Source organism: Lasioglossum baleicum, chromosome 13 (genome assembly GCF_051020765.1).
Source record: "Lasioglossum baleicum chromosome 13, iyLasBale1, whole genome shotgun sequence".
NCBI classification, from domain to species: Eukaryota; Metazoa; Arthropoda; class Insecta; order Hymenoptera; family Halictidae; genus Lasioglossum; species Lasioglossum baleicum.
In genome coordinates this window covers 3,638,159-3,655,370 of record NC_134941.1, presented here as the reverse complement: position 1 = coordinate 3,655,370, position 17,212 = coordinate 3,638,159, and the positions used below count along the sequence as shown (strand labels likewise).

The following is a 17,212-nucleotide window of genomic DNA, read 5'->3' as shown; positions in this document are numbered from 1 at the left end:
GTAGGCTTTGTTAGCAAGGTTCACCGTATGACCGTGTGCCGTGGGCTCACAATCTTACGTCCGATTGTGTCACTGACGTGTTGTTTAGCGAAAAACTGTGACCGCGGTCGTGCGCGGCTCTACCCCTTTGACTTGGGTCACTTTTTAGTCGCCCACTATACATAGTTTTGTGTCGATATAAGGCGATGATGTTTGTTTCGAAATACGAAGATCGCTATCCCCTCTTCTTCTTTTGAAGTTGTTCGCACGAACAATTGCTTTATATCGGAACAAAACTGTAGTAGGGTCTAAACATTCTGTTGACGAATTCTTTCTTATTCATTCATTCATTTAAACAGCTGACATGCTTATTTTATCATTTCTTGAACCATTTTATACTTCTTCTGAATTTTATCTTTCCTTGAAGTAATTCGTGTTCTATTTTTTCTGCCAGCTAATTATATCAATTATTAGTAATTTTAATAATCTAGAATCTAGAATTCTCCAGTGATAATGCATTTAACGACATTTTTTATGATTGAGACTGTATTGAAAAGAGTTTAAAATTGTTTATTGGTAATTATTATAATAATCTTATTAATTGATTGTCCTTATGTTGGAAACAATCTTTGCAATCATGTTACATTCTTGCTAGTGCTGAATTAACAAGATCGAAGACATTAAAAGAAATTGCTGATATTTAAATGGACAAGTTCGTAGATAGGGCAATAATTTATGAAAAAAGATATGAATTAGATTTCAAAATTGAAAAATATAAGGATTACATTTTTATTTGTATTTTTGATTGGGTACATGGAATAAGTCCTCCACACAATTCTTGAACTTTTTCTTGTACTGAATTGTCCATAATATTTTCTAGTCTTGTTTTGTTCAATATAAAATGAAATTGCACAAAAAGTTGCAAATAGAAGTATTGAATTTTTGCAAAAGACAGTTTTAAAACAGATAAGCTGGAAGTGAAATTTTGAGCAAATCGTTGAAAATCCATACATAAGTAGATGACTGTCTAATTAAAAAAAGATTAGAAGCGTCAAAATTGCCATATTATTATTCGAAACAGTTTCCAAATGATTAAATTTTTCTGTATTCTATGAATTGCTAAAAATTAAATTGTATGAGAAAACAGGTCAATTTCATACGAATAAAAAAGGTTACATGGAATAAAAATCTTCTAGGTTGAAAGAGATATCTACATTTAGGAATTAAAATTGCTTCGAGTCCAAAGGGTTCAAAAATCCACAGCCATGAGTCATAGACTTCCAAAAATGATGGAATAATCGCTAGTAGATAATGTGTGAAAACACAGAGAGTAAAAATGATCAAAACAGGTTCAATTTCATACGAATAAAAAACATGGAATAAAAATCTTCTAGGTTGAAAGAGACGTCTAAATTTAGGAATTAGCCATTGACTGCCAAAAATGATGGAATAATTGCAGTAGATAATGTGATAAAACACACCGTGCAGCTTCTGCATGGGAGAATCCGCGTCGTCGAATTAATTCACTGAATCCCGGACGCGCGACCGAGGATTTCGAAAAAATGGCCGCGGGGTAATTGGAGCCTGGAACGAAGGGCGAGGTAACCACGGGATTTAATTCATGAGCACGTGTTGTCGGTGCGTCGGAGAGCCATGCATCGGAGCATGCTGGACTTCACGTGACTCACGACATATAATTTGCGTGGACACAGTGCGGATGTATACATGTGCAAAGCCTTGGAGCGCAGGCCAGCGCCACAGCGTCTTGTTTAAACATGCATGAACGAAAGTGGAATTGGATCGGCCGCACCGATGAAAACCGTCGTGAATTTCCTTCCATAAACGTTTTTCAATCGCCGCGCCATCGTATGAATTCCATTTACCACTGTGTGTACAATGTGCAACCTTGGGACTTGGGACACGATCTCTCAGCGCCTTCTTCCTCCATTCCACGCGAGCTCTCGCGTTCTCGCTTTTTATACTTCGTTTCGCGAATTCATTTTTGTTGGAAAGTTGTTCTCTTTATCCGATCGCAGATCTTCATATTAGGTAGATTTGTAACACGAACGTTAAAGAAGAATTTTAACTAAACAAAGCTTATTGATCAGACTGCGGATTTTATGTATTCGAGGCGAACACGAGTGAGAGAAAATGTAATAACTGAATGTTTATGCAATTTGCAATTTTTGTAGACGAATTTTAAGAGAAACTTGAATCGAATGAAATCTTATTTTCCGTGGTAGTAGCCTTTGTAGATCTGAAATAAATGAAAACCGTACTAAATTCCTAGCATTTTCTGAAATTTTTCAAAAGCCATGATTGCATAGAGATCCACAGTCTAGTAATAACTTCGGAACATTTAAAATTTTGGTGGACGTGACCAAATGTTAATTAGAAGATTCAAATCGATTTTACAAGTGTTCATCGTCCCATAAAAATAATATTCTATCCCAACAAATTCTAGTTCCCTCTTTTTAGTTTAGAGCGTAATTTCTTATGTATGTTGTTTTTAGTTTCAGAAGTGCATAGTGAATTAGTAAAGTGTCAATTAGCTATGATTAGCGATCCATATTTCTAAGTTCGTTACATAAGAGACGCTCAACAGTGGTCTGCGATAGAAAGTTACGTTTTGGCCATGACACGACAGAGGTATGGCACTGTAAATATTGAAGTACTTAAGGATGTCAGTAATTTTACGATGACGATTGCGGATCAAATAGAAGTCAGCCTCTAGACAGACTATCTTCTTATATCCAATATCGATCACAAACTTCTAATTCCAGATATGATTTTATGTCGCAAAAGGGGACACACTTGCAGGGAATGAAGCCGTGCTCTCGTTATTATTGTTGGAAACAACATGAACAGTTCAAGTACTCTGATTCGGAAGAGTATGATTAAACGAAAAAATTGTGAACCATATTTTTGCACCTCTAAACAATTTTTTATAAATGAATTTGTCTCTGAAATTAAACTTTAACTTAATTTTTCATCTCGATTGATTTACTATACATCTATAATATTTATTCGCCTACTGTAATGAAAACACTGTATTGAACAAAAAAAGGAGAATTTTTAATTGGCTCAAAATTTAAGAATAATACTTATTTTGAAGTATTATAAGTTGACTTATTGTTCCATTTAATACAAATGATTTGTGACAAAACATTGATTGCGTTCTAAAATTAATTTATTGTTAAATATTTAAGGATCTACTAGTAAAGTGTTTCATTACACAAAAGTGTAATAAACCCAATTGAAACAGTGGTTTGATATTCGTCAAATATTATTTCAATTTGAGTGTAAGTAGGTACGTTCCGGTCTAACTATTTTCTAATTGCGCAATAGTCTCAACAATGAGCTACAGCAGCCATAGGAAAAACTATACTATGTACGCGTCAGCGTAGTAGCAAAACACTCACCTATACATACATGGTCACTACGACACTGTTCCTACCATTCATGAACGCGAATGCCGTGTCATGTGTTCAGTGGGTCAGTAGGTGCGGCATCTTCACCAATGATCACCGCATGATCTCCCTATCGATCTGGAATTATTGACAAACGATTTGCGGGTCTGAAATTTATCTACTTGAAAACCACGATTTCTCCCATTTACTTTTCTTTAATTTTAATTTCAAATATAGAGCTCGAATGGAAATTTTACAATTCTACTAATTGTTTTTAATTATTTAAATATTCTCATTTCAATAAGTATTATTTATTAGCAGCATGTGTTTGACATTTTTTTATAAAATCTTACAAGTAGAGTATGTTTGACCACTATTTTATGAAGATCTTCTGTTGAATCAATTATTTCATGTTCACTAATAGGAGATTTATAATCAAATAACAAACAGAAAATACAACAAGAGTACAATTTTTATTTATCAAGACATCTCACGATTGTGCACAATAGGATGATCTAGGATCGCGAAATTGGGCTTAATAGGCGAAGAGATTTCAGTCTCTCGATTAACATAATTCTTTCTGTTTTTTCTTTCTTCAATAAATGGGTGTCGTTTTTCGAGTGGTACTTCGAAAGGTTAAATTACCAGCAACGCTCGTAATTAACGTGATTATGTATCCGGATCGTGGGTGTGGGATCGTACCGGTCATTCACGATGATTACGAGGTCAAGTAGACTAATTGATGCATATCGTGGTTGCTTTGTAACCCTCCTCCGGTTCGCTAACACGAAGATCAGGAAAAAAGCGCGATGCGTTTCTTGTGGACTCATTCTTTTCTTTTCCTTCGAATCCATTTCTCAAAATGTGCTCGCATGTCACGAATATACAAATGCCACTATTTATTGACAATCTGACTATCGCACAATGTTCTACAATATTTATTTCATGTATGAGAGTATGGGAAAGATTTTAAACATACTTACAGTAGATCCAAAAAGTATTTTTTTGCAAACTGCGATACTTTCGTTAAAAAAAATAGTACAACAATATAATTGGACGTATCATGCACAAATATCCTAGAAGAAAGTGAATAATGATCTACGAAACTAGAGGCTTCGGGCTGTGAAACTATCTTTTTTAACTAAATTATCACAGTTTAAGTATTAACTTTACGAGAATCGGGAATTCAGTGTTCAAACACTTTTCAGATCTACTATAGTTCATTCGTGTTATCGCAAAGATTGAAAAGAAAGCTATTGTCGAAAGTTGAAATTTTTTCGACAATCCATTAATTTGTTAATGCAAATATTATACAAACACTAGGACGATCGGGGATCCTCTTGTCTCGGTGATAGAAGTTTGTATTCCTGAATGTAATGAACTACGACAATCGCCATCGCCACAGAATGGACTAGTAAGGCCATCGCGAGTGCGAATTCTGAAAGACTAGGACAACTTCCATTAAAACATAATTTAAACATTTAAAACATAATTTAAACATTTAAAACATAATGCTTACGAACATACTTGTAATCCTTATCAGGATCATTTGCAGCATTGATTGTCCACGCAATCCACTTGCAAAGTTCATAAAGGCCGCACACCAGACTACCGATTACGCCACCCACATTGAAACATATTTCCTTATTGGATCGAAACCAGACACATTAAAATTTCCCACCTCAACATCGTATCCCGAATTCATTAGCGTGTTACGTACGTTTCACTTACTCACGATGAGTATATATTCATTTTCTGTGAAATAAACTAGTAGTTCGATGCAGATGATGATGAGGTAGCCGATTATGAACGTTGGTATTAAGATTCCGAAACATGGAACCTCTAGGTATGGCTCCAACGGGCTGTAGTATGATAGTGTGCCAACCATGCAAGCAGCCTGCAAAACGATTAATTAATTCAGACACAATTAAATTGCAAAACCACTTCACTCCTTTCACTACAACAGCTCCAGTCTAGTTTAAACGAAAAATTCTTTCGTATTCATTCATTTTTGATTAATGTTATGATATCAATTTTTAATGAACTTGTAGAAACGGGCCTTCGTCTCCGATTTTAATGACCGATTTCAGTTTCCCGTCAAGTATTTTTGTAAATACAGTAAATCCTCATTTGCAGTGCCTACCCAGGGCGGAAAGTTCACTCACTTTTTAATAACATCTTGAATTAAAAAGCAAGTTTCTATACGTATTGTTGTTACGATAATATCTAGCTGTCATTTGATATGATCTACATTTAGATGTAGTTTACGAGAGATTTTTATTTTACTTCTACTAAGAATCAAGTGTATTTTAACACATTACCGACCGGTGATTATTGCATAATTTTGAAAAATCTGTGGTACATGGCTAAATACTTTTTAATGGAACCTTCAATAGCAACAGCAATTTTCATTGTGAACTAATAACTCGCCCTCAATAACGTCATCTAATAGTTTCATTGAAGATTGTAATATAAAAGAAAATTTCTGTGCTTTCGTTTGGTACAGCGCAATCATTGAAAATCCTATTAATAGGCTTCCGGTAGGTAAAGTGTTAATAAATGTTTATAATGTAGGGAAACGTACCAGAGATGTAATCTTACATATGAACAGTGTCTTCTCTTTAGTCCAGTGGTTGAGTCTCAAGAATTGAGAAGAGAACCGAAAGTTGGCCATGTTTTCCCTGTTGATTAAAATTTAATCCAAGACACAATATTTTATAATCTAATATTTAGAAAAATTCGCGCTCGTACTTTGTTTAGCGATACTATCCCCTGAACATTCTTCGAGATCATTCTCTCCGCATCGATCACATTGTGTTACAAGAATTTCATGTTGCTGGTGCAGAAGCTAACAGGTTGACAGTAACCGAGAAAGTTAGAGTCGAAGATGAAAGACCTCAAAGAACTGATCAGCGATATTAATTTCATTTTAAGGCTGATAGAATTTGTAAGTGAACATTTTCACAGAATTGTTCTAGAGAATATTCGATATTATTACATATTTGGTTATGCCTTCCAGGTGCTCTGCATCCTGACATTGATTTTCTTCCAAAATGGCATCGGGATTCTATGGGTGATTTCTATCCATGGTTGGCTGTTCTTATCATTCTTTTATATCGTGTCTTACATTTTCGAGGATCAGACTGTGTGGACGGTACGAAAGTAGTTTAGATAATTCAACAACAATTTATTTTCTTTGACACATTTGATATACCTAATAAATATTCGAAATTTAACCTTTATGTGGTGTAGTGGGGTCTTTGAATCCTGGACGAACTTTTAATTAATCGAGGAACTGTCCATATATTTATTCTTGACATTAATTTTAATGGTTACGATTTGTTTCGATATACAGGGTGTCCCACGAATGTTGTACTTGCTTGAAAGGGGTGATTGCTGAGGCTATTTAAAGTGTTTGTTAAGGAGTTAATAACGAAAAACACGGACCATTCAGGGCGCGGCTACAAGCAGAGTCGCAAGATGAGGGAAAGGGCACGAATTAAGGGGAACAAGTTACCCTCTCTCAAAGAAAGAACAGGGGTCCTCGCTAGCAGCCAATGGTTAGGCTTTGAGGAATCCGTCCGCTATAGCAGTGCTCTGATTGGTCCATGGTTTTTCGTTAATAATTCCTTAACAAAGCCACGGAGAAGATTTTCGCAAAAGAGAAAGTTACTTCAAATGACTTGAGGAAACTTTTCAAGTGCAACATTTTTGGGGCACCTTTTATTTATAATACATACATACTTACCAATTTAACTCCTGGAAGGAATGTTAAATGTTTATGGCTTAATGAAACAAATTTGGGTTACGGAAAAATCTACTTCATTAGATGAAGATTGGAGATATGCCTATATTGTTACCAATCTAATTTGACCAACTGTATACAATGAACAATGAATATACAATGATCTCAATTAGAAATAAGATTTGACTTTTCCATTCTAAAGGAAGCTTTCGCTCTCGGATTCTATATTGTGTTAACGTTGCTCACTGCATTGGTGGACCTGTCGAAACAATCAATCATGCCTTTCATACTAGGTAACCAACTCAAAATCTGTATCTACGATAGTAAAGTCATTCTCAATTCATCAAACATTTTTAATAATATCCCCACTATAATAGAATTATCGCTTTTGATCGCAAAACTCTCTCTAACTTACAGAATATTCTACACTTACTTAAATATTCCGGAGCTAATTTTGTGAACATGTTGCAATTATATGAAATATTCTACGAACCTTAGTGGATGTTGATTTATTTTTAATATTTTGGGGAGGAATATAGATTGGAAACATTCTGTGAATTGAAAAGTGTAAAGCACTTCTGTGAATAATAAATAAATTGAGAAATAATGTGACCAATACCGCGGTAAGATGAAATTCTGGTTCTTTCAGCCGGCGTATTGATTGCAGACTTAGTGACTCTTGTTCTAACCAAACGTGCATAATAAGAAGAACACGCTTTGATGGATACCGGAAATTGGTGGACAAGCGTACTTGAATAACGTTAATAAATCATCTAACTTTTCCTATAAATGAACACAAGCGAAGCAAAGACATAGTATTCGAGTTAAGAACGTTTATTCAGTCTCTTCTACACTTGAAGCGCGGGGCTTTATCATTTCACTTTTCGATGTAACCTCTATGTATATCATATGTGCAGTTTCGAAGAACAGGACGATGAAATTGGCTGTAAACAATCCGAAATTCGAATTATACGAATAAAGGTACAATTCGAAATGCATTCAGAATATTGTAATCAATTTTTCGTGTCGTTTTTATCTGCATTAAAAGTTATCGAATCGCAATCATTTCGTAAATGTATTCTGAATGGGGAATGTAAATAAATGTTTAGTAAATGTTTCACATAAATGGGTACCTAGTAACAGCAGCCCGATCTTTAACTCGCTTCGGTTTACTTCAGCGTCTAATGAGGTTGCATTACGCGATCTTTCGATGGCTGCTATTCCGCCTATCAAATTCAAAATCACTCCGAGTGCGAAGGAGACCAATTCCTAAAAATGCAACAAAAAATATATCCGAAAAGTATTGAACATTAAATTTCCAGTTCTCGAAAAATTGTCAATACTTGGCAGCTATGATTTGACACAATATTAGTTTCGTAAAAATGAATTATACAACAATAAATTTAGTTAAATAAATAAAGTTAAACATTTTTTTCTTGTACATTTGTGCATGATATAGGAGGTGAAAGACTGAGGCACCATTTTGGTCAAAAATACTATAAATTGAATCGCCTGTATGGGAATCAAAAAATATTTTTCTGAATGAATCTGTTACAGATTTGAAGATTAAATCTACCTCTTTACAACCGACTGTTTAAAATTAAATCTACGATTTCTGTTTGCTGTTACTATATTTACTATGTGTACCTTTCATTCAAAGCTCAATAAATCCACTAGACAAAATCATAGCTCAAATGCTAAACATTCGTTGGAAAGGGGAAGCTTCAACCTTCAAACCTGCGGTGGTTTCAGTCACGAGAAAAATTTTTCAATGCCTTTACGTACCTTCCAATTTGTAACATTTTGGACCAAAAAAATGAACGATGGTTTGAAAAAGTTGTTATACTATTTTTCGTAACGAAATTATCACAGTTAAAAAAAGAAAAATGATCACAGGAGTGATCAAATACTATTTGGTATAGAATTTGTCAGTATTATACCTTTACATGTCCTTATTATATGTAGAAAATAATAACAGAATAGAACAATGCCAAAGTTCTGCTGAAATACTGATTATATCTGTGAAATTATACACTGTCTTAATGAAGTGTAATTGCGAGTATAGTGGGTGGAGAATTATTTCGGTAAACCCCTCAGGTTACATGTACAAGACATATGTTAATTCGACACTCATGCGAGTGAAATTTACGAAAAGCTTTTCTGGTGTTAATTAGGCTAAATGGATGAAATGTGTGGCATACTAGCGATCAGTTTCTCACACTGTACCTTTTTTAATATCATATATAACGACTTTTACCATTGCATTTGCTGTTATCATTAACGACAATATATTTCTAGTCAAATATATGAGTAATTATAATAAATGCTTGACTCCTCTCATCGAATACTTTTTGCCAGGGGTGTATTACGACTAGACTACAGATTCTTATGCAAAATAAAAATATTCTAAGGAACACAAGTTACATAAACATGAATTTTCCATGGACGAAAACAATGTAATAATCTTAAATTCTTCTAATGTTCCCATAGCTTTGTATTTCATCTACTTATTATTATTATAAACGCATAAAATCCGTAGTCTAATTATTGGTATAACGCAAGTTTCTTCTTCTGGAAAACAAACCATAGTTCACTAAATGATTTCACGTTCCTAATAATTTCATGACAAAATTGAAATAAATATTGTCTCATTTTATAACTAACTGGCAGTCTCCGGGGTTTCTCAAATATTTGTACTAGCCCGATGGAAATATAAATGATAGAGTACGTCGACGTGTTGATGCAGTAAATCACCCACAGCCATCTTGGGACCGAGTACTCATTGTATTTCGAGACCTCGTGGAGGCAGACGATAGCCATAATCTGAATTACGAAGGGATGTAATCGAATTTCTGGAAACATCTACAATTGCTACCGTAGAAAATTTCGTTTACCAGTTTCAGCACTTTCAACAGAAGGCTGAAGTCTTTCAGAAGGTGAGGCACTAACTGCAACAACATATTTGTTCGTCTTGAAGTTGGTCAACTGAATTTTCTGTACATTGTATAAAGAAGTTTGTACATAGAGGGTGTCTCAAAAATAACAGATTTTCTTTGATGGGGCGATTCGCGAGGTCGTTTGAAGTAAATGTTCTTCGTGGCTTTGTTAAGGAATTATTAACGAACCAAAATGCCAACGCTCAGACTGGTCCGCGTTTTTGGTTAATAACTCCTTCAGAGCCGCGGAGAACATTTTCACGAAGGAAAAAGTTGCTCCAAATAACCTCAAGAACCTGTATACATAGTATAGTATTAAAGAGGAAATCGACTTATCATCCAATTGGAGGCACACTCATTATAATTGAAAATTGAATGATTAGCAAACGGATTGTAACAGGCACTCAGTAATTTATTAATATTTATTTATTTTTTAGTATATGCGAGATTTAATGGTATTATTTCTTCGAATAGATTTAGTCGCCTCCACGACCACCTCCACCTCCACCTCGTTTTGCGAAACTTGGTCCCTTTCCTAAAGCTCCCAGTATGAGCAAAACCACGTCGATGACGAGCAATATGAACGCTACTGTTAACGGACATTGAGAAATGAGAAAATTATTCGTTATCTTCCAAGGTTGAAACAATAAATTCTGTGTTTCTTGTTAGGCATACAACTTACTCAGTGTCAGTATAATGAATATCAGGAACTGATCCTGCTCTTGCTCTGCAAAATCATCATGAATAAGTAACGGAAAGGTAACAAGGCACGTTAACATTATGTTATCACTAGACTGCGGATCTTTATGGAAAGTATAAATTGTTTAAATCAATTGTAGAACACTAAAGTGAAACCTCTATAGTCGCAAGAAGGTCGTACACGGCAAAAAAAATATACCCTCCACTGTAGTAATCTGATCTCGGCTCGGGTACATCATTATTACTTATTTTTTTATAAAACTTTCACCAATACATTTGTGGCATTTTTTCTGATTAAAATAAGACCAAACACGATATCATTTCAACTGTATTTAGTGGTTTAATTGACGATGAACGTTTCGGGCGCAAGGAAGGACAGCGTATGGAAAGGAATCGCAGTCGCTTCGGCCGCGCGCGGTCTCTCTTTACATAGCTGTCCTCTTCTACGTTCGGCTCGATCTTTGAAGCTCAAAAAAATAGTGTCTATCTACGAACTTTGAAAACGAACCTCCCCGAGGCTTCCGCGACTATAGAGGATTTACTGTAAAAGTGCATTTCTTTATTTAATTATCTGAATGCATTGACAATAATACAACAGTGTTCTTAAATTCTTCTAATGCTTTTACAAGTTTGTGTTTCACTTACCCATTTTTCCAATAAATGCATAAAATCTGCAGTCTAGTTATTACTTACATAGAGAAAATAGAAAATAGCTGCTGTAAGTATTACATATACTGTGCGTGGATAACAATGGACAACAGGTCCCAGAATAAATAATATTTCACGCATGATAAATGTTTTTTTTTGTGTTATACTCACACTTTATTATACAATTATTGATAATTTCGTGAACTTACTATCCACCACGTACTTCGAATTGTAGTCGTTAATGTACGTAACAGTTACAAACGCCAGCATAATAGCCGATATAGTCACTACTAAGATTTCCTGAATAAAATACAAGTTATCATTAAAATTTTATTTCGTTAAATATACAGCGTGTCCCAATAATGTTGTACTTCCTTCAGAGGAATCACCCCTTTCAAGGAAGTACAACAATTTTGGGACACGCTGTATATTGGTTCTTACTATTATTAATGTATTGAATTATTATTACAAAGTTTTACTATTACTTATTCTTCAGTTTGAATGAATTTGTCCTTAATGTGCAATTAGATACATTTTTATAACACATTGCAATTAATTGAAAATTTTCAGTACAGTTTATACAATTCACGCTTTTCCTTATTGTAATAAATTTTTATTAAGAATTGATTAAGATCAGGTAAACTTCTATTTAGTTTTTCTTTTAATAAAGATTCTGATGGCTACTATAAATTAACTAAATTATTCAAGTTTTGAATGTCAATTACGATGAAAGATCTGATGGTATTTATTCGGTTAGTAGTAAGTAGCATTGGTTTATACAATTACCCAAATTGGAGCCACGTCGAACCAAATGTAACCATACAAGAGGATGATTAAATACGAAAGAACGATAAAGTAATATGCTTCGAGGTATATGAAACGGTAGTACTGTTTCGTGGTTACATCGAAAACTAAAAATTCGACGGTGACCATTAGAGCCTAAATTAAAAATGTATTTTTTTTAAAATTCTATTATTCTCGTTACTATAAGTTGACGTCACTTACAGTTACAATAGCCTTCAATATAAAATGGACGTCCGTCCAAAGACTCGTGCATTCTCGACCCATTTTTGAACTTCAATTTTAGTTGGCTGTTTGATTGAAAATTGTTGCGTCACGTATAAACAGCACGAATTAAACGTAATTACACTTTTCAATATTAGAAAAGCACTGTTTACTCATGCTTTGAAGTTGTTAATATATGTATTATATTTACATTTGTTCTGAACGATTATTTCTCTCGACGCGACGTTCAAACGACATTCATCGAAAACAGTGATTTCTCCAGTACATCAATTTATTTCATATAATTGAAAATTTGTTTAAACACCTTTTTACGTCGAAAATAATATTAGATGATTGCAGAAATTCGTGCTCGATTTTCACAGACCTCTTAGCTTCCTCATACAGGGTGTCTAAGAAATGTCGGAGAACCTTTAAAGGGGTGGTTCTTACTGGAATGTAAAAAGTTGGAAGACCATTGTAAAAAGTAGTCGTGACTATACATATAAATAATAATTAATAAAATTGTTTATTTTGGCATGTTAAGTTTTATTTTTAAATCAGGCACGAACTTGTGCAACTATTCAATAAAAGTAGTATAAAAGTACATAAGTACAAAATATTTTATTCAATGTGGGGGGCGTTATGCGTGGTAGCGTCATTGATACTTCGAAATGCACAAACATAGTTTAAATTATTATGAAAAAATAATTCTATTCCGTTTGGGTAGAATACTACGGAATTTGTTGCCTTCAATTAAAAAATATTTGATAACTTATTGCACGATCGATGAATGTGGCCCATTCAAACACTTTATATAACTCACTTCAAATACTTTATAAAGATAACAGAGGTGATCTGATGCATGTTCTAAAATAATTGTTGTAAACTGTATGTTATCAAATATTTTGCAATACCGGCGTACACATGAAATGCTTTGAATTTATGTGAACGTTCAATGGAATATTTAAAAGCTAATTATTGGATTGTAATATAAATTCATTCGGTTGTAAATATAAATATGTTTTAATTTTAACGATTTAGTTATGACTCGTAGCAAATGCAGATAACTGTGACTTAAATAATTTTTATTATAAATGGGAAGAAGATGTTGAAGACAACCGAACGAATTTATGTTATTAATCACATTTTGTGGTAACGAAAGTTCATACACAATTACAACTCACATTAATAGTTATTACTATTCACACAACAGTGAAATCTCCTGTAAATATTACCCTAATTTATTCGCAACACTTACGAACATATTGCATTAGATTTACCAAGACAATAAATGAGAGGCTTCGAAATTGTTAGTCTTGCAAATGATACAAGAGATTACTTAAAATTCGTGTTAAACCGGCTGCATTATAAAAGATCATCACGATGCTTCAGGAAATGTAAAAAGCTTAGAATGAGGTCAACCAGATACGCTGCACCTTCGATGACGCACAAGGATCCAACAGCCAAACCCACCTAAACAATTCGATAATTCAATAGCCACACATATACTGATTACAATATGCACAAAAATCAATCTTAAAAATAACTTTTAAATGTCAATATACTTCGTAAATTTGAACATAAACCGATTTGTATACTGTATTCTCTTCTCGAACGTGTACTAATTGATTATAAATTGTATGAAATTGATTGACAAGTTTTGTATTGTACATTATTATGTGTATATGTACATTTTTACATTATCAATTCACCCTTCAAAAGTAATGTACAAGAAACGAAAACCTAGTGATTAAAAATATATCAAAATTTCTATAGCAACTGCGCATTTAGGAGCATAACTTTTCTGATCCATTGTAGAAAGCAGTGCCTCAGTTGCGGGTGGTTTTATTAGCTAATAACTGATTTATGTTACGTTGCATTTTGTCTCATCAATTACTGTCAATTCAGTTTAGCATTCGGCTTATATGTCCATTAAATATTCTGATACACAATTAGTGTTTCAACACGAAGATATTAAATTATGAAATTAAGCTATGAAATTAGCTACATTCGCAGTTGTATGCTTCCGAATAATGCAAATTACGATCTTTTATCTAGCGGTTTTGACTAATGAAAAACCCCATTTTTGTATTATCGAGAAATAAGAATGCGAATCCCGCACCGTTGCAATCCTGGAAACGAGTCTACCGCATTAAGGGTTAAATTACACAAAACTAAGCATGTAGCAAGTTTTATCAACAAAATATATAATAATATTAGAACTCAAATAGAAATGCGTTGGATTCTTTCTTACCTGTCTCTCTTGGACAATCGTATCGAATTTATGCTCTGGAAGGTATCCGTGCCAATAATGAAGCGCTGTTCCACCCACAGCGACGAACATGAAGGTTCCAACGAAGTTCATTAAAATTTCCTATAAACATATCATCTCAGTAAAATGTGGAGTTGAACAAAGTGTCTTATCATTAGCGAGATTTTATGCAAAATAAAAATTAGTTGCAGCGTTTAGACAGCGGATTAGATACTGTTATATTATTTTGAATCTATTAAACCAGGCATGCACAACTCGTAGCTCTAAGAGCGGCTCGGGAGCGGCTCCTGTTGCAGTTCTCCCTACCCTACGTGGTTCACGACCGGCTCATGAGCCGAGTCGAGAGCTCCCGCTCTCAAATCGTCCAGTTGTGCATGCCTGTATTAAACATGTTAAGAAAGAAAATAAATCTTTATTTTCACACGCAATGGAAATATTCTCGGTCAGAAGAGACGTCTAGGTTCTGTTCGAATAGCTTCGAGTGCAAAGTGCAAGCTTAATTTAATTCTGAAGAAGTTGGTTTCGATCTCTCCTTGAAAATGCAAAAAGACTTCGATTCACGAGGGGATAGTCGTAGCGAGTATAGAATAAGTTCTTACGACAAGCGTTCTCTTGTGGTATGCGCTGCCCAAGCAATAGGTGATCAGAACGACGCTGGTATAAATGAAGAAACCGACTAGCACTCCAGACGCGACGATTTCCGCGTCTGGGCTTTTATCCTCGTTTAAGTTCCATGTTCCACCCACTCCGAGGAACTCTCCTTTGAATCCTGTCCTGTACAGGATCAGGATTATGAGGTTTATAATCTGGAAAAATAATTGTTCCTTATGTAAAATGAAATGAAGCTGGAAAAATAATCGTTTTATTTAAATGCCGTTTGATCATGTGTTCGGTAATGGTGCAGTTTCTAAAAACGTTGTTGAACTTCTACAATGGTCGGCTGATGGAAACATTGAAAGATAAATGAGTTCGTTATAGTTTGATGTTGTTTGGCACTTCGACTTGTTAGCCGTCCTAGATTCTTAAGGCATAGTAGCCGCAGGTAAAAAGTAGTACACTCGTATCGCAGTACTATACATCAAAAAGGGCGTTATATCGCTTTACAAACAACGTTCCTTATCGTGCGCCGATAAGGACCCAAATGAATCATACAATCGAGCATGAATGCTTCTTGAATGAGTCCGCTTGTGATGATTTATCAGATGTGTTGCACTAATTTGCCAAGTTGGCGTCATTGGCCGACCATTTTACCATGCGGTCGATTATACTCCTTATTACCAAGTTTCTTGAAAATCGTTATAAATTAACCAGCAATTCATAAATAGACTCTATCTAGTCCATTATTCTGATTTCTTAATTACTTCGTGCACGTCTAAGTATAAACAACATATTCAATTTAGATTAAGTTCATATCTTTACAAGCGTATTGTATAATCCTTTACGTTAGAGTTAATCGTAAGTGATCATATCATACAAAGATAACTTCTATTACTTTATTGTAGAAAATTACTTTAAACTAATATTCGTGTACTTTGGTAATGTTAACGTTTCGAACACATGAAATTTCTGCAGCAAAAGCAATTTAACCGCGTGTGCAGCGTCATACAATATAATTGTTGCCTAGGCACCTAGAAAAACTATTCAATTTCTGAAAATATTCATCCCGCCATTGAAATTCTTTCACGCTTCACTCAACTTCAACCAATTGTAGGTTCAACACATAATTTTTTGGATTATCACAAATTTTCGCTACGGCTCGATTTTAATTACGTTTCTGTATGATAAACAATAGAACTGCTCACCAACTTAAGAACTTTTATCACTATACCCGCGACACTCTCCAGAGACACCATTTTTAAACTACGGATGTTGTACTTTTTCACAGTCGGTGGAAACGAATATGCCCGAATGTGAGACTCATAGCGTGCTCGATGCCTACAACCGAGTACCAAGCCCCCTTTATCTAATCAGATGATACAGAGTACGTTGGAAGAGGGATAAGAAGTATAGAAGGCACCTGCACATTTACTCTACTATCGCGAACGATAATTTCAGTCGATGCCATCGAAATATAATATTTGTTGTAACTTGATTCCCCACCAATATGTGCACTTTCCGATTAATTCGGCGATTGTCAATAATAACTCGATGCTTTCTATATTTACGTTCAACAGGTTGCGATGCTTTTCCCTAATTTATATTCACTTAATTATTCGAAATTTTATTATTGAACTAATCTAATGTAGTAGGTGTAATTTAAAACTGTAAAAAGATTAGAAGAATTTAAAAGCACTATCAAATTATTCTCAACCTATTAAACATATTAAGAAAGAAAATAAATTTCCATTTCAGTCCAGTTTGTTGCAAATCAGGTAGAAAATATTTATTTTGCATAAAGTTCCGCTGTCTAGTCATCAGACCATTTAAAATACGAATTTGTTTATAAAAGACAGTGTGAATTTTTGTGTATAAAATGATTATTGCATCTCAAAATGATCTGGAGACTTTGGGACCACCT

General features: G+C 34.3%; 2 protein-coding genes across 2 annotated transcripts in view; one reads left to right on the top strand and one right to left on the bottom strand.

Annotated features, from left to right (window-relative positions):
* The window catches only part of Adsl (adenylosuccinate lyase), a 56,066-nt gene that overhangs the window by 28,893 nt on the left and 9,961 nt on the right, over nucleotides 1-17,212 (top strand). The gene's annotated exons all lie outside the window — the stretch shown is intronic.
* Nucleotides 11,860-16,698, bottom strand: Ssk (smooth septate junction protein snakeskin). The gene is made up of 4 exons (XM_076437218.1): nucleotides 16,497-16,698; nucleotides 15,294-15,500; nucleotides 14,677-14,796; nucleotides 11,860-13,895 (listed from the first exon to the last, which is right to left on the bottom strand). Exons 1-4 carry the CDS (start codon nucleotides 16,545-16,547, stop codon nucleotides 13,788-13,790), a joined length of 486 nt encoding a protein of 161 aa, XP_076293333.1. The 5' UTR covers nucleotides 16,548-16,698; the 3' UTR covers nucleotides 11,860-13,787.